Source organism: Ursus arctos, unplaced genomic scaffold, assembly GCF_023065955.2.
Source record: "Ursus arctos isolate Adak ecotype North America unplaced genomic scaffold, UrsArc2.0 scaffold_14, whole genome shotgun sequence".
NCBI lineage: Eukaryota > Metazoa > Chordata > Mammalia > Carnivora > Ursidae > Ursus > Ursus arctos.
In genome coordinates this window covers 53,107,710-53,133,969 of record NW_026622808.1, presented here as the reverse complement: position 1 = coordinate 53,133,969, position 26,260 = coordinate 53,107,710, and the positions used below count along the sequence as shown (strand labels likewise).

The window sequence follows — 26,260 nt, the reverse complement described above, 5'->3', positions numbered from 1 at the left end:
TTCCCTTTCAAGGGTTAGTCTGCAGAAGACTTCTCCAGAGGCTAGGGCAGTTAGCTCCTTTGGAGGTAGAAGAAGTGGTCAACACTGCCACCACTAATGTCCCACTGATGTATCAGCCAAGTTTCGGCCTGTGATTTTGCCCCTGAAATACAGAGTTGCCAAGCTACCAATGAGCAGAAGTCATGGGAAATTACAGGTTATGTATATGTAGAGTAGCTAATATTAACACACAAAGCCACTCTTACTGAAATGAAGAATTAAAGCTTCTCTCTCCCCTATGTATATTAAGACTTGTCCAACAAAGCTAGCTAATGGATATAGTTGTGAATAATTATTCACAAATTATATATTACCATATATACATATACATATATATCTGTCCCTGGTTCCTAACACAGAGCTCCTAAAAGCCTTGAAAACAGGGGTGCTAGGACAAACTTTTGTTCTATTTAGTCTTTGGCCCCAGTTCCTGACAGAGAGCTCTTAAAACCTTTGGAATTTCCTGAGTGATAGAAACAGCTTCTATTCTAATGAGGCGACTCTTGATGGGCTCTTCGATGGGGGCTGGTAACCACAAAGACCAAGTGAGGTTAGTAGTTTGGAACTTTCAGCACAGCCTTCCCCATTCTCCAGAGAAAGGAGAGGGGCCAGAAGTGGAGTGAATAATTAATCGTGCCTACATGATGAAGCCTCCATAAAAATCTATAAACTATGGAATTCAGAGAGCTTCCAAAATCATAAACGAGAATGCATCCACATGCTGGGAGGGTGGTGCACCCCAAACTCCCCATGGACAAAAGCTTCTATGTTCAGGATCCTACCAGGTTTCGCCCTATGTTCTCTCTTCATCTGGCTATTCATTTGTATCCTTCAATATCCAGTGTAATAAACCAGTAATCTAGTTAAGTAAACAGTTTTTCTGAGTGCTGTGAGCCACTCTAGCAAATTAACGGAACCCAAGGAGCAAGTTATGGAAACCTCTGATTTTTAACCTGCTGATCCAAACCACAGGTAACAACCCAGATGTGTGACTGGCATCTGAAGGGGTAGACACGTCAATCTTGTAAGATTAAGCCCTTAATTCATGAGATCTGATATTAACCCCACGTAGACAGTGTCTGAAGTGAATTGAATTGTAGGACATTCAGCTGGTGTCATAGAATTACTCGGTATAGGGAAGAAAGCCCACACATGTAGTGTCAGAAGTGTTCTGAGTGTGAGAATAAAGGAGCAACAGAATTTTCCAGGAAATATCTGATTAGATAAGAGGAAAATATCTGAGACTTTTACTTCTACTGAAAATCAAGAACCACAACACTTATAATAAGACTCTGAATCTTCGACAAATAAACATTTATTTCTCAAAATTAAACTTTATTAAGTTTCTCAAATAGGATTCCAAAAGATAAAACTAGAAAACCTGGTTAAAGATCTTGATCATACCCATCACCGTTTTTATTTCACAGGTGAAAGAACAAACTATGAGACACATTTTAAAGCTTGATGCATGCTTTTTCTTATGAAGCAGAATTTTTCAATCTTGGCACCACTGACATTTTGGGTCTGATAATACTTTGTTGTTGGGAGTTATCCTGTGCAATGCGCAGCATCCCTGGCCACTACCCATTCTCAGCAGCATTCCCCCACTAGTAACACCCAAAAATGTCTCTAGTCATTGTCATTTCTGGTCAAGAACCACTGCTGTAAATTTTTGAAAAGGAAAATGAAAACAAATATTACAGATTTAAATGCAAACTTGCGGAAAAAGCCCACATCTCAAAATTGCAAACATCTTCAATTAGTTTTACTGTTAATTATTGCAAAGTCCTACAAGTTTACATAAACACCATAGGTAAGATTAAATATTTTACTTACATTTAAATTAAGAATGTATTTATTCAAAACTAAATTTAGGGGCGCCTGGGTGGCACAGTCGTTAAGCGTCTGCCTTCGGCTCAGGGCGTGATCCCGGCGTTCTGGGATCGAGCCCCACATCAGGCTCCTCCACTATGAGCCTGCTTCTTCCTCTCCCACTCCCCCTGCTTGTGTTCCCTCTCTCGCTGGCTGTCTCTATCTCTGTCAAATAAATAAAATCTTTTAAAAAAAATCTGATAGTGTCTTAAAAAAAAAACAACTAAATTTAAAACAGTAGGAACAATCTTAAGGTAAATCCGTTTTGTGGATTGGATTTTTATTCTTCTTGCTTGAGTATCAGGACTCTAGGACATTTCTGCAATCTCAGAGTGCTCTCAGTATTCAGTCAACCGAAGAGCAAAACGTAGTTTTTTCCCCTCAAAATAACTGGTTTGTTTTGGCCTATTTACAAAGAAACAGGCCAGAACCAGACTGCGAAAAAAAAAATTTACAAGGACAAAATTTCAAATACAGTCATTAAAAAAAAAGACACAGCTCATACTTTGTATCTGAAGTCTCTTTTACTGATAAGTATGACTACTTGTCTATGGAATGTGACTAAAAAGACAGATATATGCCAGAAATAACAATTCATTCCAATCATTAAAAAGACTATTCTTTGCTATATAATCATGACCATCTTTTTTAAACAACTTGCTGCTTGAAACTGTCTTAAGCTCAAATTATTCCTAACACATCTTATTATTTAGAAGTAACTTCATCAGGCTACTTTATTTTTTTATCAATAATAATCTGGCAAAAACCATGAAAAACAAATCATAACTTCATAAATGAGGGAGGAAGAAACTATAATTGGTAATAAACAAAATGAAAGATGCAGGCACAAAATAAAAGCAAATTAAAATGAGATACCATTTTTCATCTATCAGATTTTCAGATTTAAAGCCTAATAATGCTCAGTGCTTACAGTGGTAGAGAAATAACTTTCATATCGTGCTGGTATATATGCGTATGTTGAAAAAACTTTTTGGAAGGCCGGCTGGCAATACCTGACAAAATAATAATGCACATAAACGGCAACCTATACGTCCCATTCTTGCATCTGTGTCAATGTAAATATGTCACTTTAGCACTTTTTGAATTGTTTTGTAACTGTAAACAACCTAAAAACCATCAAAGGACAGGTTAAGTAAGTTACAGTATACCCCAAACAATGGAATACTATGCAACCCCTAAAAACAATGAGGCAAACTTTTGTGTTTTGATAAAGATATCCAAATACAACAGGTAACAAAAAACAAACTGCAGGAGTTTGATACTTTGTTTAAAAGAATTAACACACATTTACATAGAAAAATTCTGTTAATATATAAGAAACAGGTTAAAAGTATAGTTTGATTTTTTGTTGGTACTTCCGTAATAAAAAAAATTTTTAGATGAGACAAGCTTATCTAAGCAGTACTGATTTCCATAATCTTTGTACATGAGTTTTTTCACAGTATGGGCACAATAATTATTTAATTCATGTGATCCATTAAACTAAATATGCAGTTATTCTCACCAAATTTCTCCTTAACCAAAATAAGGATGTAAACAGAAAATGTATGTATCATAGTCTCCATATTCAAGATACTTAAAATATTTAAGACTGAAAGTTTTAAGTATTTAAAATTTTCCACCTGTTCACTCACCTAGTATTTTCTCAGAAAATAATTTTTAAAGTGACCACATCCTGACTGTGACATTGATTTCTGTCATATCCTACAGCAGCTAAGACAGCAGAATCAAATGTCACCGACGATATTTACAAAAAAACTGGATAAAATGACAAGTATCCCCATGAACCTTCTAAAATAAACAGGACAAGACTGGAGAGCTATCAATATCTATACAGGAGGGAGAAAAAGACTACTTGTCTTACAATAGCTCATGAACAGGAAAACCCTGAATTCACTAACAGTACTTACTGAGGAAAAAAGAAAACCAGGCCACATTCTACCCACATTCAAGATTACTCGTTGCAGAAATAACTCTGCTGTGCAAAGTCCCTAGAAAAGGTGGACTTGTCTCCAGATACAGAACTACTTTGAGACAAAATAGCCATAATCTCAAAAATCACCCTGCAGTCACCATGGACAATATCCCTAAAATAAGACCAGAATAAAACAATCTTGAAAAATATCAAATTCACTTTAGTACACAAAAACAGTTCTGAATAGAAATATTTCATCAGTTAAGAAGCTATCTCACCCTCCCTCTTAGAGATATACAATAGTGCAAAAACTATAAATGTACTCCTAATAGCTTATACTTCTCGAATTTCAAACCCTTCTATAGCATATTTTTCTCCAGTTTCAACCCCTGTAAATGGAAATATTACCACCTACCTCCCAATACTGACAGGTTAAGATTTTTGGTTGATTAAGAATAACAAATCCAAAACACATATATTAAAAAGAAAGCTAGGCTCATAGTTCCAACTAAAATATACATCAGTCTCATCACATATAATGCTTCAAATTTACACCTCTGCAAAATTATAATTATTAAAATTTTCAGCCTTTGAGGTTACTGGAAAATAGTCTAAATCACAAATGTTAAGGGTTTATCAAGTAATTTACCTTACTGACTCTTCCAATAAAATATCTCCTGACACATTTTTTCTTAAATCACAAATTACCACAACCCAGCCTCCCCATACTTGCCACAATCCCCGGGAAACTATCTATGGGACGTGTCAGGGCTTAGAAGGTCATATCATGGTATGCCACAAGGAAAGGAAAGATGGGCAGGTACATGAGGTCAGGATTAGATAAGCAGCAAGGAAATCTCAGAAATAACTAGTAACAAACTCCTGTCAAAAGCATAATTTCAAATTCTAAAGATTTTAAAAGAATTCTCAGAGTGCTTCAGTAAAGAGGAAAAATGTGAGAAGACAACAAGGGACAACGGGCATATAAGTACAGGTTATGAGAGGACCTAAAGTCAGAAGTCCTGAGTTTAAATTCCAATTCTCTCACTCACCAGATGCACTGTCCTAAAACTTTTTCTTTTTTAAGATTTTATTTATTTATTCGACAGAGATAGAGACAGCCAGCGAGAGAGGGAACACAAGCAGGGGGAGTGGGAGAGGAAGAAGCAGGCTCATAGCGGAGGAGCCTGACGTGGGGCTCGATCCCATAACGCCGGGATCACGCCCTGAGCCGAAGGCAGACCCTTAACTGCTGTGCCACCCAGGCGCCCCAAAACTTTTAAGTTCTGTAAGTCTCAGTATGCACAAAAACCACTTTAATTCTAACACTAAAGTCTTCTTTTTTTTTTTTTAAGATTTTATTTATTTATTTGACAGAGACAGCCAACCAGCGAGAAAGAGAACGTAAGCAGGGGGAGTGGGAGAGGAAGAAGCAGGCTCCTAGCGGAGGAGCCTGATGTGGGGCTCCATCCCAGAACGTTGGGATCACGCCTTGAGCCAAAGGCAGACGCTTAATGACTGCGCCACCCAGGCGCCCCTAAAGTCTTATTCTTAACACTAAAATTCTAGTCCCTTAAAGATAAATCTCAATTTCAGGTTCACAATTTAAAAATCAATCTAAGACTCTATGAAGGAGTACTGAGAAGCACCACATACAATAAGTAACATTAGGCGAATAAAATTTTAAAAGGGTCAAAAATACTCAAGAGATACCGAGAACCTGCAAGGAGCCTCAACAAATCACAGGGAGACAGGAAAAGAAAGTACAACGTACTGTACGTCTGAAAAAATTCTAAGTCAGATCTAGTTATAGCAAAGAAGGAAAATAAAATAGCCAAAGCAAAGTTTTGGAAAGCAAACTGACTAACTAGCTCAGTCACAAGTATAAAGAGGCTTAATAAGATTTAGGAAAGTCTTGGGCCTAAAGAAAGATCACTGTACCTGGTCAATATGTTTTCGAAAATTCATAGGACTTCATTTTAGTAAGCTGCAAACCTTTTAAGTATCAAAACTGGTATTAAATGTTATTTTAGTACTACTAATTTTTATTTTCATATCAGCGTACAAACAAAATAAGAAATCTAAGATTTACTGAATACCTGCTATTTCAAAAAACTCTATGAAGTAAGTGTTGATTCATTTTCAGCTGGGGAGTGAAAGACATAGAAGGCTTAGGTAACTAACTTGTTCCATCATGTCATTCACATAGATTATAATGAAACTAGAATTTTCACCAAGACTGTCTTCTAAGCTAGGGTCAAACAGATTATAAGCACAGAGACAAGAGAGATACCCTGACAAATACACCTCCAAGAGCATCTTCACTGTACCATGGAGCCTCTCAATAAAGCTTTTCTCCCGCCCCCCCACCAAGTCACATCCGTAAGTAGTAACAAAAAAGCCCTACTTAAACTATCACATATATGGCACATTTTGAAAAAGCACTAGGGGCACTATTACTATTATTTTACATCATTACTAATTTTTTTAAAAGATTATTTATTTGACAGAGATACAGACAGCCAGCGAGAGAGGGAACACAAGCAGGGGGAGTGGGAGAGGAAGAAGCAGGCTCATAGCAGAGGAGCCTGATGTGGGGCTGGATCCCACAACGCCGGGATCACGCCCTGAGCCAAAGGCAGACGCTTAACCTCTGTGCCACCCAGGCGCCCCACATCATTACTAATTTGACACTTAACTATTTATCACATTCAGTCAATGATGTAATCTTTCAATAATATTCAATGTATTTGCTAGGAATGGACTTTGAGCTTGGGTTACAGAAATGCCTATTACACAAGGTAGATAGATTCTACACAAGCAGTGCCAAACCCAGGCAGCCTGATAATACAAACAGGACTGCTGTAGGTGAAACCAGAGAAAGCAAAGACGAGCAATGTAAAGGCCTAGCAAAAATGAAGGTCTAAAATATATTCCTCAGATTCACTGGGTATTTTTAAAGTAAAATGCTTTCACAGACATATGTATTAAATAACAGCCAACATTCTCCTCTTCAACTGTCTATACTGTTTCAGTCACTGAATACATTTAAGGGTTCTGTGTTTTGTTTTGTTTTTGCTATTGATACCGAAACTTGATTTTGGTATAGAAAGACAGATATAGGCAGAAGGATGCAGACAGACACACACACACTTTCGCTCACAAACTCCCATATCATTAAAGTAAAAGAGCTACAGTCCACAAAACAGAAGGGAAGCACAGTAAATTCTGGATCATGAAACCCTTTTTACTAATAAGATGTTTTGAAGCAACATGAAGTTTTCGACAGACTTCCAGTAACAGTCCATAACCATTATGAACGGATGCATTCATCAATCAGCAGGCACAAAGAGATCTCTGGATGTAGATAAAAACCACAGGTGTGTATACAGCTGACACTAAGAATGGCATTCTGTGAACCTCTTTGTGGCTCTGATGAATAAAGTGGTAACAATGACTGGTCTTTCTTACCCAAGTATACACAATGCGATTCTCCATTTTCTTTTCTTTTTTGGTCTCCAAACCAGTCACCTCTACAACATACTCCCAACAGTTAACATCTTTCACCATCAGCATTTTAACATCAACCACTATCACTGCACCCCATTCTCCACTCTTTATCACTATTGCTGCAATACCACCCCCAGGTAACTACTGCCACAACACAGACTCCTGTAAGCTTTTCAAGCTGGAGGAACCTTGGAGATTATCTACTACAAGCTCCTCATTTAGTATCTGAGCATTTAGTAAACTGAGCATTTAAGTGATTTAAACAATGCGAAATACGGGGCACCTGGGTGGCTCACTCGTTAAGCGGCTGCCTTCAGCCCAGGGTGTGATCCTAGGGTCCTGGGATCAAGCCCCACATCAGGCTCCTCCACTGGGAGCCTGCTTCTTCCTCTCCCACTCCCCCTGCTTGTGTTCCCTCTCTCGCTGGATGTCTGTCTGTCACATAAATAAATAAAATCTTTAAAAAAAAAAAAAAGGCGAAATAAAATAAGTAGTTATAGCAGCTTCCATTTAGGGGGTGGGGATGAGAGGGGGTTGTCAATGTGTGCCAGTCACTGTATTAAGCACGTTAGATGTATAAGGAGGAAATTAAAGCACAGAAAACTCAGCCTTGGTCACAGAATAAGTGGTAAAGGTAGGAATTCAAACCCAGGTCTTGTGTTCTCCTGCCTCAAACCAGAGCTCTTTCCCACATAAAGTATATTTCAGACTTGTTTCTTAAACCAAATTCACTGTTTATACCCAACATATAGACAATTCTAATTTTCACTCCAAATTGTAATATTTATAACTACATCCTTCCATTTACTTGAGTCCTCAGAAAAGCTGAGGCAACTATATGTATAAACCCCATTTTTCAGTGAAGAAACAAGCTCACAAATAATGTGCCCAAATTCACACCGAGAAGTCGCCAAGCTAAATTCAAAATTCAAGCCATGCTCCTTCCAAGAATGATATTACCACATGCTAACTCTCATGAAATTATGGGACTAGCCAACTACTAGTAAAAATCTGGACTGAACATAGAAAATATGAGCTCACCTGCACACCAAAGAGATTAAAAATTTGAACTCTACTCAGAAAACAAAGTTAGCAAAGTTTCCAATGCATTAATCAATAGATTTTCTGCAGTATACATGACATATCAGGTTTATACCATGATATGAAGAAACAAATGAAAACGACTACAATTTTCTTCATGTTCATACCTTAATCACTGCAGTTACTGGAACATTTGAAACAAAAGTGCATCCACATAACTAATATTTAATGAAAATCTACCGTGCTTTCTCCGCATACCACTGCGATGGTCATACAGGACAGGACTTCAGGTGGCACACAGAAAATTCGTATTAAGTACATATTTTAGTATTTATAGATTTTAAAGTGACTTAGAAAAATGTAGCTAATGCAACAAATCTGTGGTTTCAGATCTTCTTTCTCACAAGGAGAAAAAATTAACCTAGTGACTATATTTCTGTGGAGGGGTAAAATGAAGGCTTAACTTCTACAATATTTTTCTATTTTGGGGAGCCTGGGTGGCACAGTGGTTAAGCGTCTGCCTTCGGCTCAGGGCGTGATCCCGGCGTTCTGGGATCGAGCCCCACATCAGGCTCTTTCGTTGTGAGCCTGCTTCTTCCTCTCCCACTCCCCCTGCTTGTGTTCCTTCTCTCGCTGGCTGTCTCGATCTCTGTCAAATAAATAAATAAAATCTTTAAAAAAAATTTTTTTTCTATTTTGAAAAAATCTGAAAAAAAAGCCAAACTAGGGAAGAGTATTAAATAATTATATTGATGTTACAAGGATGTGGCAAATATTATGATGGCAGTATAGGAGCCTTGATTTTTTTTTTTTTTAATTTTGGGGGGAGAGAGAGAGAGAGAGAGAGAGAATGGTTGAGTGAGCACACATAAGCAGGAGGGGCAGAGGGAGGGAATCCCAAGCAGAGCCCCAACTCAGATCATGATCTGAGCAGAAACCAAGAGACAGCTGCTCAAACAACTGCGCCACCCAGGAGTCCCGGGAGACTGACATTTTAGAAACCATGTTCAGTAAATACTACTTTGACACAACAAAATTCCCTCAAGAAACCCACAGAAGAAGGATCTAACAGCCTCATTCACTTAAGGAGATTTTATTTACAAAAATGAGGTCTCAGCTGTTGATAACTACTTTTAAGTAACCTAACTTTTATTTTCTTACTGTTATGTCAAAACTGTTCAACACAAAGAACTTGAAACTGCAGGGGGCGGGTAGGGGGGTGGGGACAAAGCTGACTCAATATAAACACTGTCAACACAATAACTACTATTTATTGAGCATTTACTGTTTACCAAGCGATGTGCTAAGTTTTCCATGTACTAAGTACTTATACTATGAGATACTATTATTATTTCTATTTTATAGATGAGGAAATTAACAAGTTTTCATAAGAAGTATAATTATGAGAGGGTGACAGTGGTACTATAGCTTTCTTTCTCTCCAAAACCCCAAATATCAGACATAACTAGACAGCAAAACAAAAAACCAATGAACAAAAACATTTACAATAAAACTACCTGAAAAAACAAAACACCACAAAAACCAGCTGAGAAGGTAGCGAACCTCACAAATCCCAAAGAATAGAAGGTTAAGAAAAGTGACAGTCAGATGACCTGTGTACCTTATCAGGTTCTAAACAACAGAAAGTAGAAGTTATTGTGCACCTGAAGGGCCTTGGAATCAAAGAACCACGAAACCGTGAACAAGCATTCACTAGAAATCATGACGGGTCAATCTGAGAACAGCAACTGGAACTGAACGGGTTTTGCCCACTCCACTAGTGAGTGAACAAAAGGAACCCAGTGTGAAAGCTGAAGGAGAGCAGCAGTCTTGCTCCAATAGGATCCTGAAAGTGACCCACCAGGGCTCCCATCCAGAGATGACCCTAGTATGTGGAGAAGGACAATAAAGATGAAGGAAATAGGGTCCAAATAAGAGTAGGAGTGAAAAAGAGAACCTGGAAATTTCAGAAAGCAAATTCCATGTTCTTAAACACTTTACAAAAAACAATGAGAGAGCTCTGTGAAATTAGAAAAGCTACTCTGAACCCTATTTCCTCCTCAAAGGTCAGGAAAACTAATTTCATGTAAAAATGTACAAGACAAAAACATCAAGGTCAAAACCGGTACAAAGTAATTATAAGGGAAAAAAGTAAGGGGAACAAATATCCCTACAGACCATGAACGGAACCTAGAAAGACTTGTCCAAAACAAGTCAAAACTGTATGATACTATTTCAAAATGAGATAAAGACACTGAGAAAAAATGATATAAGTTAAAATTAGAGAAACTTAGAAAATGAGTTTTAAAACAGAATTTGGCAAATGATTAGAAATTTTAAGAATTACTTCAGGAAATAAACTAAACTAGTATATGAGAATGAAAGAACATAACAGATATCACAGTAAGAGTTCTTTAAGGAAATAAATTTTTAAAAATCAAAACAAAATTTAAAATTTCACCTTGAAGACACTTATCAAGAGAATGAAAAGAAAAGCCATGAAGCTGTAGCAAGGACTTGTAAATCCTATGTCAGATAAAGGTCTTGTATCTGTAACATATAAAGAACTCTCAAAAACCAATAAGAAAACAACTCAATTTTTAAATGGACAAAGACTCGAAGAACCAGTTTACCAAAGATACAGGAATAGCAAACACATGAAAAGATGCTCAACATGATTAGTCATTAGGGAAATACAAATTAAAACCACTTTGCAATATGTGCCTAATAGAATGACTATAGCAAAAAAGAAGGACCATACTAAATGTTGAAAAGGATGTGGAGAACCTTAACTCACTTCCCATTAATACTGGTGGGAATGCAAACTGGTGCAATCACTCTAGAAAACAGTCTGGCAGTTTCTCAGGAAGTAAAACATACACCTACCATATGATCCAGCCACTCCACCCCTAGGTTTTTATACAAGAAAAAAGAATGTATATGTCCATACAAAGATTTGTACACAAATGTTCATAGCAGCTTTTTTGATAACAGAAAAAAACGAAAATAATCCAATTGTCCATCAACAGGTGAATGTATAAAAAAAACCTGTAGGATGTCCATATAATGAATACTACTCAGAAATAAAAAGGAATGAACTGCTGATATCCAAACATGGATCTCAATTATGTTGAGTAAAAGAAGCCAAAGAATACAAACTGTATGATTCCATTTATATAAAATTCTAGAACAAGCAAACTAAAGTGATGAAAAGAGTTATCTTTAGTTGCCTGAGGGGAGAGGAGCACACCCAGAGAAGGAAGATTACAAAAGGGCATGGGGAAACTTCTGGGAATAATGAATGGATATGTTCACAATCCTGAGTGTGGTCAAAGTTTGAGTACAGATGTCAAAATTTAGCAAATTACGTATTTTCAATAAATGAAGTTTACTGTACCTCAACAAAGCTGTTTTTTTAAAAAACAGGAATAAGGAAAAAGAATTCAGGACAAAATAAATACTGAAGATGCACAAAGATGGTTGACATAGGAATACAAGGAGTCCCTGAAAAAGAAAACCAAAGGAAATAATTTTATTTCCTGAAATGAAAAAAAAGATAAGAGGGGCGCCTGGGTGGTACAGCAGTTAAGCGTCTGCCTTCGGCTCAGGGCGTGATCCCAGCGTTATGGGATCGAGCCCCACATCAGGCTCCTCTGCTATGAGCCTGCTTCCTCCTCTCCCACTCCCCCTGCTTGTGTTCCCTCTCTCGCTGGTCTCTATCTCTGTCGAATAAATAAATAAAATCTTAAAAAAAAAAAAAAAGATAAGAAAAATCTGAAAATACATATTGAAAAAGCACACCACATACCTGAGTATACTGACCCAAAATGCTCAACACTAAAACAAAAGTCCAGAAAAATTACTGCACTCAACAGAAAAAAATTCCTTGGGAATCTAGGCAAGAAGAGTATGTGGCTTTTAAAAAGGTAAAGAAAATTAGATTATCATCTGATTTGTGACAGGAACTCTGAGTTTGGGGAAACAATGGAATTAACATATTTAAGCTACTCAAGGGCAAAAACTGAGAATCAAAGATTTCCAAAATGACCTACAAGAATAAAGGACACTAACTGTTAATAATATATAAAAACTCAGGAAATGTTCCCATGAGCTCTGCCAAAAGACTCTAGTAGAAAATGAACTTCAGACAACCAACCTGATTAGAGATACTGACCTAAGGACTAGCGGTGAGCATTTGACACAGAGCTACTATAAAAGTAAGAGTAAATGATGGTTAAAAGAGACTTCTGAGCTATATGCTCAGATAACTTAGTACAACTACTTTTCTTAAATGGGGACTACAAATTGGGAGAGTATATGAACAATTCTGATGTTCTTAGTAATTACATTGGTGATGTTGGTATTATTAGACTTTTCCCATGTCCTTGAGAACCAGAATTGTTGGGGTGGAAGAAGTAAAACACTGTAGTCCTGATTTTGAATTGGAAGCATCAGTATGAATCACTTAGTATTTTATTAGTTCTGTCCACTGAAGAGGTTAGAAACAATTACTAACTCAGTAATATAAGCATCTTTAGTCTCCAGGTTGTAGTCTTTAAACACCACTTCCCACTAAAAGACACAGCTTCTTGAGATATGTCTGATTCTAGGTCTGAGCAGGACTGAGCTTAGACCATATTCTAATACCACAAACTATGGATACTATCAAAGGCTACTAAGAATCAAGTCAAAAGGACTCTGGAATCAAATGAAAGAGGCTCCCACAGACCAAACGTGGGACAGTACGACCATCAAAAAGAGTAACTGCAACTAAAACTTACCAAATGTTTAAATCCACAACTGAAACCTATCAAATGTTCAAAATCATGACTGAAATTCACCCCATGTTTCTTTTTATTCAGCACATAATATACACTTGGCATTAAGTTACAAACTGTTACCTTCAGTAAAGCATCCTTTAAGGAAATGTCCCATTTTCAGGACAAAGTAACCTTTTCAACATAAAAATAATTTTTTGAAGCAGCCAAAACCAACAAATTTGGGGATTGTTTTAGACAGATAATCTCTGTCTTCATTACGGTTTAGTATGCCAGGTCTTAGCATCTTTCCCAACTTCCTACATTAGATGTTTACAGGTAATTTTTAAAAGACCAAAAAGGAAAACTGCTCCAGTACTCTTTAAAATTTTCCTACAACCTCCTGCTCAGTAAAAACCTATAATTTTAAAATCTCTCTAAAGCTAAAAACACAAGTGTCAAATTGGGCTTTTTTAATGAAAAATAAATAGCCTAGGCTGTCACTGATTTTCATCCATAAACAAAGTCCATATAGCTCTTCTGTAAATGATTTCCTGCTATAATGTATCAATGAAAACAAAAACTATGGAATTCTTATCTCAAGAAATCCATCCATCCTAAAACACCAAAGAGATCTGATCTGCTGTTCTTTTCATTTTATTAAAATCTCAGAAGTTAGACAAAGCTCAGTTTAACCATAAATGGATGACAGAAACTTTGCAAATTTCAGAATCAAAAGGCATGCTCATGTCGATTAAAAAAAAAAGATTAAAGCTAAATGTGTAAATGACAAATTTAAAAATACTTTCCAAATTTTATAAAGAATCTAACACCACCATTTTAATACAAAATACTTGAATAAATGTAAAAAAACGTGGGGGGGGGGCTGGAAAGGGGATGGCAGAACTTAAGTCCTCTATCAAGACAAAGTAATTGTCCACAAAAATCAGGTTAAATTTCCCTAGCCACATGGTGATCCAGTCTGACAGGATATTAAGAAGTTTTCTTTCAGAAGTTTTCAACTATTTACAGCCAACGTAGTTTATCAAAAGAGAAGACACTTTGTACAGACCTGATAAGGAGAAGAGGTTTTAAGTATTTATCTCCAAATAGTTTGATATAATCTTGTGTATCAAAACTCTGAAAGTAAAAGCTTCTCCTCTTCATATTGTAGAGAGAGAAGTTTGGACCAACTAACAATTTGAAAGAAATAGAGGCAATCTAAGAATTTATGATTTAGGGATAATTTATTTTTGAAAGCTGGCAACTAGTCATTTTTAAGCTTATCTACATAAATACCAGTTAGTTATGTTGCATCAATTTTTAAAATCAAGATGTTCTAAGACAGACTATAATTCAGAGGCAAATAGAGCTTTTTCTCCTAAAGGGTTCCACTTTTTAAGTGGAATAAATAAAAATATCACAGACACATTCTTAAGTTGACTGGTAATTTTAATAAAGCACTACGGAGACTCAGCTTATCTACGTGACTACTAAATCAGAGGGTCTTTTTTCCTTTCTAAAATTAGCCTAGTTATTAGAAGGCTACATATATTACAACCACAAGAGAATCTTGTGAGAAATGAACATCTGCTAATAAAGCCCAAGAAAGTATACATCACTTGCTAAAGCTTACACTCATAGTAGGCCTCAAAAAGAATTTTAAAAATAGACAGACCTAGGGGAGCCAAAAGAAAGCTTATTTAGTAACACTGCACCCAAAGAACCCTTTCTCCTTCTACTCCCCACCCCCTACAAAAAAAAAAAGAGTACAAAGGAAGTCACCAAATCTGCACTGCTTTCTACAAATTAACTTAGTGATGACAAAAACAACTCCTGCAACACAAACTACACACACAATGAACTGGAACGGTACTTACAAAAACAGTCCTAACTTCACAGTGTAAGTTTCACATTCACAACATTTGGAAACAAGCCTAATAAAATCCTGAGCATATGTAACAAGTTAGCTATCCTAGAAAGTTTACAGGACAGTCAAAACTGTAGCATCTGGAATTTGTCAGATAATCACCCTAAGTCCTCAGGAGAATAAATAGAAGTGACACTTCAAACACCCACATATATAAATATGACAACAAAGGTTGGATACAGAACAATATGAGAAAATACCACCACCAAAAAAAAAAATTAAGACATAATCAAAGCCACAAAATTCTGGAAATAAGCCTGCTAGGGCCAAAAGGGTCATAACGGGATAGCCATTCTTTTCTCTAGCTCTTCAGACTAATAAATTCTAAATCTACAAAAGCACAGATATAAAGAAAACTTTAACAAACTTTTAACGCTCATTACAGAGTATGCATAAGGGAAATAAAGCATATGCGCTCAGTAAATGCTTCAAATAAGTGGAGCTTGTACAGCTGTACAAAGATTATTCAATTCTTCTGAAATACACTTCTTTCCCTCTCCTAAGCAATTCTGAATGATACCTGGGAACATAACAAGGAATACATGTTTTCAACTCACATTGTCTCTCCAGTCTTGGCTACATGACAAAGAAACTGATCCAGGACAGGACAGACTTCCTTTTTTCCCCTCTTCTCAAAATCTAAATAAGGGAAGAAAGAAAAATTATCAGTATTTTCAAAGTCCATCAACCATTTCCAGCGCACTATAAAAAAAGACTTTTCTCCCAGTTCTTCCTCAAATATTAAGCAGTTAAAAAAAAAAAAAAGCCTCTTAACCAAATATCCACCTCCGACTCTCAAAGTTCTACTTCCAACACTGGTCTCTTCACGTTGTAACAAGAATCCTCCTGAAGGGGGCACTCAACTTCTCCACAAATCATCCTTAATGCAGTGTTTCTCAAAGTGTGGTCCGGGGGAACACCAACATCAGATTTATCTGGGACACCAGTTAAAATACAAATCCCAGGCCTCAACCCCCGTAAATTGCTTATCTAGGGAAAGTTCGTAAATCTGCGTGTTAAGAAACTGAAGCTACCTCACGTAGCCGTTTCCAAATAATTTTGGATGTCAATGCATAATTGTGAAAACGCTGAAATCACACGCTATTCTGAGTTTGAGAACCACCGTTCTCAAGCCTGTTGCGTGGAAGAAGACCACCTTAGAATTAGGGCGCGTGGAGGAATGACTTCAGAAGCTCTGTAAAAGACTTCCTGAGACACTTTAAAGTTGCTCTGCCGCCCTCCCCCTACCCCCACCCCCCCACCTTCTACTTTTTCTTTCACCCCGACGCCTGGCGTGCGGGGGCCTTACGGAAAACGTAGCCTACCCGTAAGGGGGCTGCGGGCCCACGACCTCTCCCTGGAGAGGTGGGCGAGAGGCTGGGGCCCCTACCAGAGCTTCCCCGGCTCCCCTCCCCCAGCCCAGACGCCGGCGGCCGACACAAAGCCCAGAGCGGGCGGGAGGGAGCTGCCCACAGGGCTCCCCGCCCCTGGGGAGGTGGGAGGGGGATGGGAGCCGGGGAAGCGCCCCCCCACCCCCGCTCCAGCCCGGCCCGGCCCTTCGGAGCCCCCTTCCCAGAAAGAGAGGAGAGGGGGCCGCGGAGGGTGAGGAGGAAGGGAGAGGGGGCAGCTACCCCCACCTTTCAGCGCCTCCTGCAGCCTCTCGACGTCCATGGCTTCCCGGAGTCCCTCGCAGCCTCCGCCTCCCTCCGCGGGTCTCCCGGGGACCGGAACGCCTCCCCCCACCCCCCCGACGCCCTCCCCCTCCCTCGCACACACTCCGGCACGCAGGCGACCGGGGGGGGCACCGAAGGGAGCCGGGGGAAGCGAGCGAGAGAGCGAGACCGAGAGAGCGAGCACCTCCCCGAGCCGCTACCACCAGCCCTCCAACATGGCGCCCGGCACGTCACCGCGCGCACGCTCCCCGCCGCCGTCCTCGCGCCCGCCGCGCGCCCCGACCCGGAGCCCGAGAGCGCGTGCGCGGCAGAGGCGTGCCCCCTGGGCAGTGCCGGAGACCCGGCAGGCGCCGGTCGCCCCGCCTTCTCGTTGGCGTTGGCCCCCGGCTTGCCTGCGCTGTACTGCAAGCGGAATGGACGCGGCCGGGGGTGGGGGTGGGGGTGGGGCGGCAGCAAGCCTACTCCCCAGATTGAGTCCTTGCCATTTGCTAGCTGTGTGATGTTGATCAATTTACTGAGCCTCTCTCTGAGCCTTACTTTCCCGGTCCGTGCAATGAAGGCACTAGTATCGACCACCCTGTACAGTTGCTGGGAGAATTAAGTGAGTGTGTACACACAGCCACAGAGTACGCATAAAAAACCCACTCAGTGTGATTAATAATCCTACCAAGAATACCTCCGTGCCTGAACCCAACACTCATCACTGACCTAGCTTGAAGAGAAGCGATACATACAAGAAAGATTAAAAATTTAGGGATTGGAACCACCTGGATTCAAAGCGCAATTCGACTACTCCTGTGTGACCCTGGACTAGTTATTTAAACTGACAGAGCTTCGGTTTCTTCACCTACAAAATGAGGGATTGTAAAACGCCCCCGAGGCTTGACTGAAATGCTGAATATGAAGCATTTAGCACGGTGCCTAGAACCTGTAAACACTCGGTTAACGTGGCTGCTGTTTTTATCATCATGATTTGGATTGTGTTACATAAGCACCCAGGAAGTTAGGGCGGGACCTCAGAAGTCCTCTCCAACCCTGACATTCGCAAATGGGAAAGCTGAGGTGTGGAAAGTTAGTCTGGCAAAACGGCACCAGAACCCAGAACATCTGGCTTCCAGCCAGCGTGCTCATTCTTATTATCTTCTCTTGTCCCTGAGCTTTTCAGGGAAAAGATAGCGAATTGTTCCACCTTGTCTTCTGAAAGCCTAGCACAAAGCCAGGAAAGGAAGGAAGGAGAAGAGGGAAGGAGGGCGGGAGGAAAGAAGGCTATTTTTGACTTGCGTTAGAAGGTGCGAATTTGGACACAGCGCTTCCAACCGCTGACCCTCTTAAAGATAATGGCTCTGACCCTGACCCTGGGTGGCAGATGTAGGCAAAAGCTCCCCAAACCCAAAATGCTTCCCATTTTGCCATCAGAGAACCAGTCCCTAGTATCTTTAGACCCTTTCATTGTTCAGAGCATCCAGTTAAATAGCCTTGCAGAGGGACGCATGATAAACACTTACCATGCACTGCTTTTAGTTTATCATGGTCCCTTCTAGTCTGCAGGGGCCTATTCTGTAGATAGCAAAGCCGAGCCCTTCTCTCTGCCACTCTGTCCTCTGTTTAGGCGGGTCTGTTTTTTGTAAGACCTGTGTGAGACCGTATAGTTACTACTAGCCATGTGTGGGTATTTACGTTTTAATTAATTTTTTTTTAATTTAAAATTTGGTTCTCGAGTTTTTCAATAAAATTCATTTCTCAGTCACACTAGCCACATTTCAAGAGCTCAAGAGACACATGTGACTATTGTACTGTCAGACACAGATCAAGAAAATCCCATTATCAAGGTGCCTGGGTGGCTCAGTCAGTTAAGCGGCTGACTCTTGATTTTGGCTCAGGGCATGATCTCGGGGTGGTGAGATAGAGCCCTGGATGGTAGGGCTCTGCGCTCAGCAGGGAGTCTGCTTGAGATGCTATCCCTCTCCCTCTGTGCCTCCCCCTGAGCACATGCGGGTGTGCTCTCTTTCTCTCTCCTTCCCTCTCTCTCTCTCTCTCCCTCTCTCTCTCTCAAATAAATAAATACATAAATAAATTAATTAATCTTTTTAAAAAAATAAAAGAAAATCCCATTATCACAAAAAGTTCTCTTGGTTAGAGAACATACCATGCTAATTTCTTCCATGTTGCTTTGCCCGTTTTCATCAGCTGTTCCCCTCACTTGGAATGCCTTGACTTCAAAATGCTGGAGAAAGTCTATGATAGGAGGCAAAGTACACAAAACAGTGACAGGCTAAGGGAATCAGGGTAAGTGTCCCAGGAGAAATTAGTGTTTAAGCTGAGACCTGAATCATGAGAGGAAGGTAGCTAAGTGAAGTGGAGACGAAAAGCTTGAAAACAGAAGCCATTGTTGCACAGGCTTTGAAACGAGAAAGAACTAGATGGTTTCTGAAGAGTCATAGGAAATTCAGTCTGCCCCAAATTGAGAGTGCAAGGGCAGAAGAGGCAAGACACGAGGTTGAAGCATTACTTCCTTTGGTTCATTCCTTCCTTCTTCCTTGGAATTCTCCTCTTGCCAATGTGCATCCCAGTCTCCGTGATTGCTAGAGGTTCCTACGAATACTAATTCCACTGGAGGAAAACAGAACACAAATGTGACAGTCATTTGCCCCCGGTAATCCTTGCCTCCTGGAATTGATGCCCTCCTGTAGTCTCCTCCCACACTGAATCAGAGTTGGTCAGGGTGACCAACAAAAGCACAGTGGAAGGGATGGCATTTGACTTCTGAAGCCAGGCCTTAGGAAGTGCTGTGGTTTCTGCCTCACTGTAGTGGAAGCCAGCTTCCATGTCAGAGCACTGGAGCAGCCCTGTGAAGAGGCCCCAAAGTAGAACTGAGGCCTTCAATGTGGGTACACCAGCCCCAGGAAACCCTTCGAATGACAGCAGCCCTAGCTGGCATCCGGACCACAGCCTTATGAGGGATCCCAAGCCAGAGCTACGGATCTAAGTCGCTTCTCAATTCCTGATCCACAGAAACTACGGAAGATGAAAAATGTCTATAATTGTTCTCAGCTTCTAAATTCTGAGATAATTGTTACACAGCAATAGATAACTAATGTAAGAAATGAAAATATTAATAGTAATAGCTAACATTTATTCAGTATTTTCTATGTGTCTAGTATTCTTCTAAGCACTTTACAAAAATGTCTAATTTCATCCTTGCAAATATCCTATGAGGCTAGTGATATTACCCCCACATATAGGAGAGAAAACAGGTATAAGAGGTGAACCAACTTGCCCAAGTTCACACAACTAACTACACAGGCAGGTGATGACCCATGATTCAAATCAAGAGTCACTGCAGAGCCTTTGAAATTTTTCTTATCCTCAAGAAGGTTGCAAACTACCTAGAGAGATAAGATGTGGGCACAGACTCTGAGGCAAAGTAGAAGGCAAGTATGCAAATCAGGTGGTCAAAGGCCTGTGAAATTTCCTCCAGGCAAGGATGGAAGCTGACTTTTAGAAGGGCCTCACTTAAAGGTTGTAAAAGATTAGCACCAATAGGGAAGAAGCCTCCAGGCAGAGGGAGTGGTATTAACCAAGCCAACAGTCCTGAAGGGCCTCCTAGGTACTGGGGGAAATGATGGACCTTGAACAAACAAGAACCTGCAGGAAGACTGGCCCATTGCTCTGAGCGCATCCAGGAGAGAAAAAGCTGAGCTTAAGAAGACAGATTCACAGTAGGAAGTGGAAGAAGGAGAGAGAGAAATGGGAGAGAGAAAACACCTGTAACTATATCAGAGAAAATGTGCAAGGATGTTCTTATAACCCCAGAGAGAATTACTGGAGTTTGTCCATCCCTCTGAGATGAGTCTGTGGGAAGGGAGGAGAACAGGGGATTGAAGAAAATTCTAGAAAAACCACACCACATCTACAAGGGCTGGAGAACAGGGAATAGGCAAAGTTAAAATACCACAGTTAAAAGCCGTGGAGGCTTTTTGCTTTTCATGGCCTTTTATTCATGCTTTTTAGTCCTTATTTATATATCACGGTGGATACCAAGATGAAGCTGAGGCAGGAAAGCGGACAAATGAAGGTGAATACAATTTTCTAAATAGGTAAGAGGGTAGCTTCACATATCATCAGGGTTAACTTTTTTCCAGACATTTTCAAGAGCTAACAGTTTTTTATTGGTCTGCTCAGAAAGACCCTTGGTTGTTTTCTCCAGCACCAAGACGAGTGTGATTGCTGACCCCAGCCATGTTGGTCTGAAGAGTGCCGGGAGGAGAGAGTAAGGACTGCCTAGGTGGATGACTTAATTAAGGAGGGTTGTGATAACGAGAGTTCGCCTCAAATTGTGTGAAAGAAAAGGGGAATTTATTAGGAGAGAAGGGTATTCCATGGGATCCAGGACTCTCATCAAACCCATTAGCCATTCTCTTCTTAAGCTCTACACATCTTTCTTTCTCCCTCTCTCTCTGAATCAGTGTTTACTGTTCATAAAAAGATGCCCTCATTTCCAAGGACTTGCTGAGATAACTGACCAGTATCTCTCAGTCACAACCCGACTTGGACCAAGTGCCCACTCAGCTGTGGCCTGGAACGCAGGGTCTCCCGGTGTAAACCTGAAGGCTTTGACCATGAATGTGGGGCAGCAGGACCAGGGAATGGAGAATTCCCAGAGAAGTAGGGGGTGTGGTGACCAGAGACCCCCAGAGATGACTACAACAAGGGGCCCGATTGTCCCTAACCTAATTTACACAGGAGGCAGGATGGTGCCCTCTGGAGCCCAAGCCAATGAATAATCTGAAAGTTCATCCTGATTGTGGGTGTTGTTTAAAAACACAATCGTGGGGCGCCTGGGTGGCACAGCGGTTAAGTGTCTGCCTTCGGCTCAGGGCGTGATCCCGGCGTTATTGGATCGAGCCCCACATCAGGCTCCTCTGCTGGGAGCCTGCTTCTTCCTCTCCCACTCCCCCTGCTTGTGTTCCTTCTCTCACTGGCTGTCTATCTCTGTCAAATAAATAAAATCTTAAAAAAAAAAAAACAATCGCATCATCCTTTATGAGAGTACAGTCTTCCAGTGCCGGCAAGAAATTGCATGTCTCTCTCTCCCTCAGGCAGGGCTAGATAGGTACTAATCAATTCTTGCTATCGAAGTCCACTTTTTAGCCTAGTCTCTCCCTCCCTCTCTCTCTCATACATTATATGTATATATACTGTGATGATTAATTTTGCATGTCAACTTGTCTGAGCCACAGAGTGCCCAGGTACCCAGTCAAACATTATTCTGGGTGTTTCTGGGTGAGAGTAACATTTAAACTGGTAGACTAAGTAGAGCAGACTGCCCTCCCTAATGTGAGTGGGACTCATCCAATCAGTTGAAAGTCTGAATAGAACAAAAAGCTAACACCTCCCTCCCACCCACCCCACCAAGAGAAAACTCTTCATGCCCAGTGGCTTTCTAACTGGGTCATTGGCTTTCTTCCTGCCTTTGGATTCAAGCTGAAATGCTGACTCTTCCTGGGTCTCAGGTCTATTGGCCTTTGGACTAGAACTACACCACTGGCTCTCCTGGACCTTCAGACTAGACTCACACTGGAATTAAACTATTGGCTCTCCTGGGTCTCCAGCTTGCAGACTGACCCTGCAGATCTTGGTGCTTTCCGACCTCCAGAATCACCAATTATTGTAAACCAACTCCTTATAATAAATGAACACACACACACACACACACACACACACACGCACCCCCTATTGGTTTTGTTTCTCCACAGAACCTTGACTAATGCATATACACATACAATATTCAATAACTGAACATGATAAAATTGAATGGTATACTGCTTCAAAGTAAAGGGTCTAACATCAAACAGATCTGGGTTTAACTTCTGGCTTATCACTTCCTAGCTGAGGGAACTCTGGTAAATGATTAATATCAAAATGCCCCACCTTCCTCATCTGCAAATCGGAGATGGTGGTAATACCTCGCTCAGAGCTCTGCCGTGAGATTTAAGCAAGTGATCTGACTCAGTCAACATGAGCTAATGTTGTTACTTAGGGTAAGAATGACAAAAATAGTACTTCTGACTTTGTTTCCTTTTTAAAAAAATCATTTCAAACTCCACAAATAAGTTGCAAATACAACAGAAAGAACATTTTCTTAAAAACACTTGAGAGTAAGTTGTCAAACACATTCTTCCAAGCTCCTGAAATGCGGGTCCTGCAAGGGCCTTCTGCCGCCTAACCACAGTCAAGATCAAGAGGTTAGCGTTGATAGATGATCTCCATTCGATCCCCAGACCCTATGTAAGTTGTACCAATTGGCCCACTATGTCTTTTCTGGGAAAGGATGCAGTCCTGGAGCACATGTTACATTCAGTGGGTAGGTCTCTTTAGCCTCCTTCAGCCTGAGGGAGTTCCTCAGTCTTTCCTTGGCTTCCATTACCTTGACCCTGTTGAAGATTATAATTGTGGACTGTCCCGCATTTGGGGTTTGTGTGATATTTCCTCATGATTCGGTTCAGGCGATGCATCTGGGGCAGGAATGTCACAGAAGGGATGTCGTTCTTCTCGTTCCATCCTAGTAGGTGGCCCACAATTTCAATTTGTCTCCTTACTGATGAGGTTCACTTGGGTCATGTGATTCAGGTAGTACCCGCCAGATTTCTCCTCTGTGAGGTGAACCCGCCAGATTTCTCCTCTGTGAGGTGAACCCACCAGATTTCTCCTCTTTTCCCCTTTGCGACTGTGTTAGTTTACTATGGCTGCTGTAAGAAGTTACCACAAACTGGGTAGCTTATAATAGCAGAAATATATTTCCTCACATTTTGAAGGCCAGGAACCTGCGATCAAGGTGTCAGTGAGATTGCACCCCCCCTGGAGGCTCTCTGGGAGAAACCACTCTTTACCTCTTCGGGCCTCTGCTGACTGTTGGCACTCCCTGACACGTGGCTGCCTGCATCAGTCCAAACTTTGCCTCCGTGGTCACTTGCTTCTTCATCGTTCTGGCAAATCTCCCTTGACGTTACTCTTGAAAGGACACTAGTTATTGGGTATCGGGCCCACCTAGCTAATCCAGGATGATGTCCTCCGCTCCAGATTCTTAAGTTACATCTTCGAAGACCCTTTTCCCCAATAAGGTAACAATCACAGGTTCCAGAGATTAGGACATGATGTTGGGGGCTACCATTCAGCCCACTATAGTAATTTAAAGTGCTTTGTGGCAAGGGACTTTGAAACTTGGTAAATATCCCATATCTCATCAAACTTTCACTCTTCAGTTTTCATATCCATTGATGTTTCTTGGTTGAATTAAATATTACTATGATCGTTGCCAAATGGTGGTTTTCTAACTCCATCATTCCTTTTACATTTCTAAGTTGGCAATATAACCTAAGGAAAGCATCATCTCACATTTATTCATTTTTTAAATTTATATTAGTTTGGACTCATGGATTCCTATTCAGTGGGTCATGATTCATTACTATCATTATTTATTTTAATACCTGAATTGTTCTAGACTTGGCCATTAGGGCCTTCATCCAGCTGGCTTCTGCCTCCTTTTGACATGGGCCTATCAACCTTGGAGCACATCTTCATTTTCTGGTACAAGACATCATTCCAGGCTCATCTGGCATCTTCCCTTCCTCAGCCCTGGAATTAGTCATTTCTTCAAGTCCTAATTTCCTTTAGTGGAGAATGCTATGTAGGAGTTTGGATGGGATTGCTAAGGTGTTCCTTGCCATTAATATGTTATTGCTCCCAGACCCTATTGGCAGACAGAGCTAGAGAATATAGGCATGTATTCATACACATAAACACCCACGAATACATTTATTTCTATATCTATCTATATAAACATATATTTGGAACCAAGAGTTCACAGCTTCTAATTCCAATCCAACACTGGGGGATTCATTCTAGTTTTTTCCCTTTCCATATGTACAAGGCTCCAACAGTAAAAAACCTGCTGCCATTATCCTCAATATATTTATTTATTAGATCAATCTTCCTGGTTACCAACTTGTTACCATTGCCAGTCCCTTTAACAGTGGCCTTCTTACCTCTCTGGGCTCTGATACCCTGCACCAGGCTACCTTCCGCCACTCCCCTGTGGATTCCTGCTTTCTTTGGCCACACTTAACTGGCTTGAGAGTGAATTATTTGGGAAGGAAAGATAAAAATTATTAGTATTTATAATAAAAATAATAATAGTAACTTTTAATTCCTCAAATAGTTGATAATGTGTCATAAAGCAATTCAAAGAATCCAGGACAAGTAGAAGTCTCTCCTCCACCCCGTACCCACCACAGCTGTAGGAAGTGTAGTGAGTTTGCTGTAAGTCTTTCCAGATGTTTATTAGGTGTTTACAAGTCTCACCTGTATCATTACAGCAGCCTCCAACAGCTCTCCTGCCTTCTATCCTGATTTCAACACAGCAGCCAGGATCCCTTTAACAAGATCAGATCATGTCACACCTCTGCTCAAAGTAACCCTCACTGGACTGAAAGTAAAAGCCACCGTCCCTACAGTGGACCACTCTGCCACTCCACAGCCCTCGTCTCCTACCACTGCTCTCAAGCCCTTCTTCAAGCTGTTCCAGCCTCACTGGCCTCCAGGATATACCCTCAACCTGTGGGTACGCTCCCTACTTAGGATGATGCCTTTGCTTTTCTTGGATTTGGCTATTTTCTGGCTTGTCACAAGGTATGTCACATTTGCAATTGCCTGATCACATGTGGATTTTATAGTGTTACCACTTGCCAGGGGCGGAGTAGGTAGGGTGGGTAGGAGTAGGTAGACTTGCCTCTACCAGCAAGTCTATCAGACTTTACCAGCAAAGTCACAGGCTTGCAACCTAAAGCTGACCCAAGGAAATTCTCAGACCTGAATATTTCCTGAGTGTGTATGTTACACCAGGAACCCGTCTGTGGACATAGCCTTGAACAAGGAAGATGGGATCCTTGTCCTCATGAATCTTACAGTCTAGTAGGACGGACAGTTGTAAAGGAAGTAGACAACTACATAAAAGCCCAGGTGTTGCAGATTGTAGGAAGCACTATGAAGGAAATCAACAGGATAATATGGTGTGAGGGCCATGTGGGCAGGCCCGTCTGGATGGGAAATCAGAAAAGGTGTCTCTGGAGAGGTGACATTTGGGTTGAGACCTAAGCCATGTTGGGGAAGAATTGGGGAAATGAGAGACAAGGCTTTGAGAAAAGAAAGGAAATGGTGTATTTTAGAAACCTGAAAGAGGGCTGGAGCACCGTGGGTGAGTGGAGAACAGAGCACGGGCAGCAAGGGGACACTGGACACTGTGGGTCTTCCTGAGACATCCTACTCAGTTCGGTTCTTATCTTTAGGGCGATAGACAGTGGAATGTTTCAAGCAAGGAAATGTCATGATTCAGTTTATCTTTGTCAAAATCACCATGTTTTCTTGTCCAGTCTTCTTTTCTAGGAGCCCTGAGTGGCATACTCTTTTTTCAGTGGTGTCCTAGTTCCTGTCATTTCCTCTAGCA

General features: G+C 40.7%; 1 protein-coding gene across 4 annotated transcripts in view; it reads right to left on the bottom strand.

The window, feature by feature from the left end:
• PPP4R2 (protein phosphatase 4 regulatory subunit 2) overlaps positions 1–16,995 on the bottom strand; it is a 52,908-nt gene extending 35,913 nt beyond the window's left edge. The window contains exons 1-2 of one of the 4 annotated variants that reach the window (XM_026501246.4): positions 16,723–16,995; positions 15,643–15,724 (exon numbers count right to left, since the gene is read on the bottom strand). In XM_026501246.4, coding sequence (XP_026357031.1) covers positions 15,643–15,724; positions 16,723–16,756 — 116 coding nt within the window. In that variant the 5' untranslated portion in view covers positions 16,757–16,995. The remainder of the gene's footprint in view (positions 1–15,642; positions 15,725–16,722) is intronic. The other 3 variants (XM_044385015.3, XM_048226677.2, XM_044385016.3) reach the window with 3 other exon arrangements.
• Positions 16,996–26,260: the final 9,265 nt, after the last annotated feature.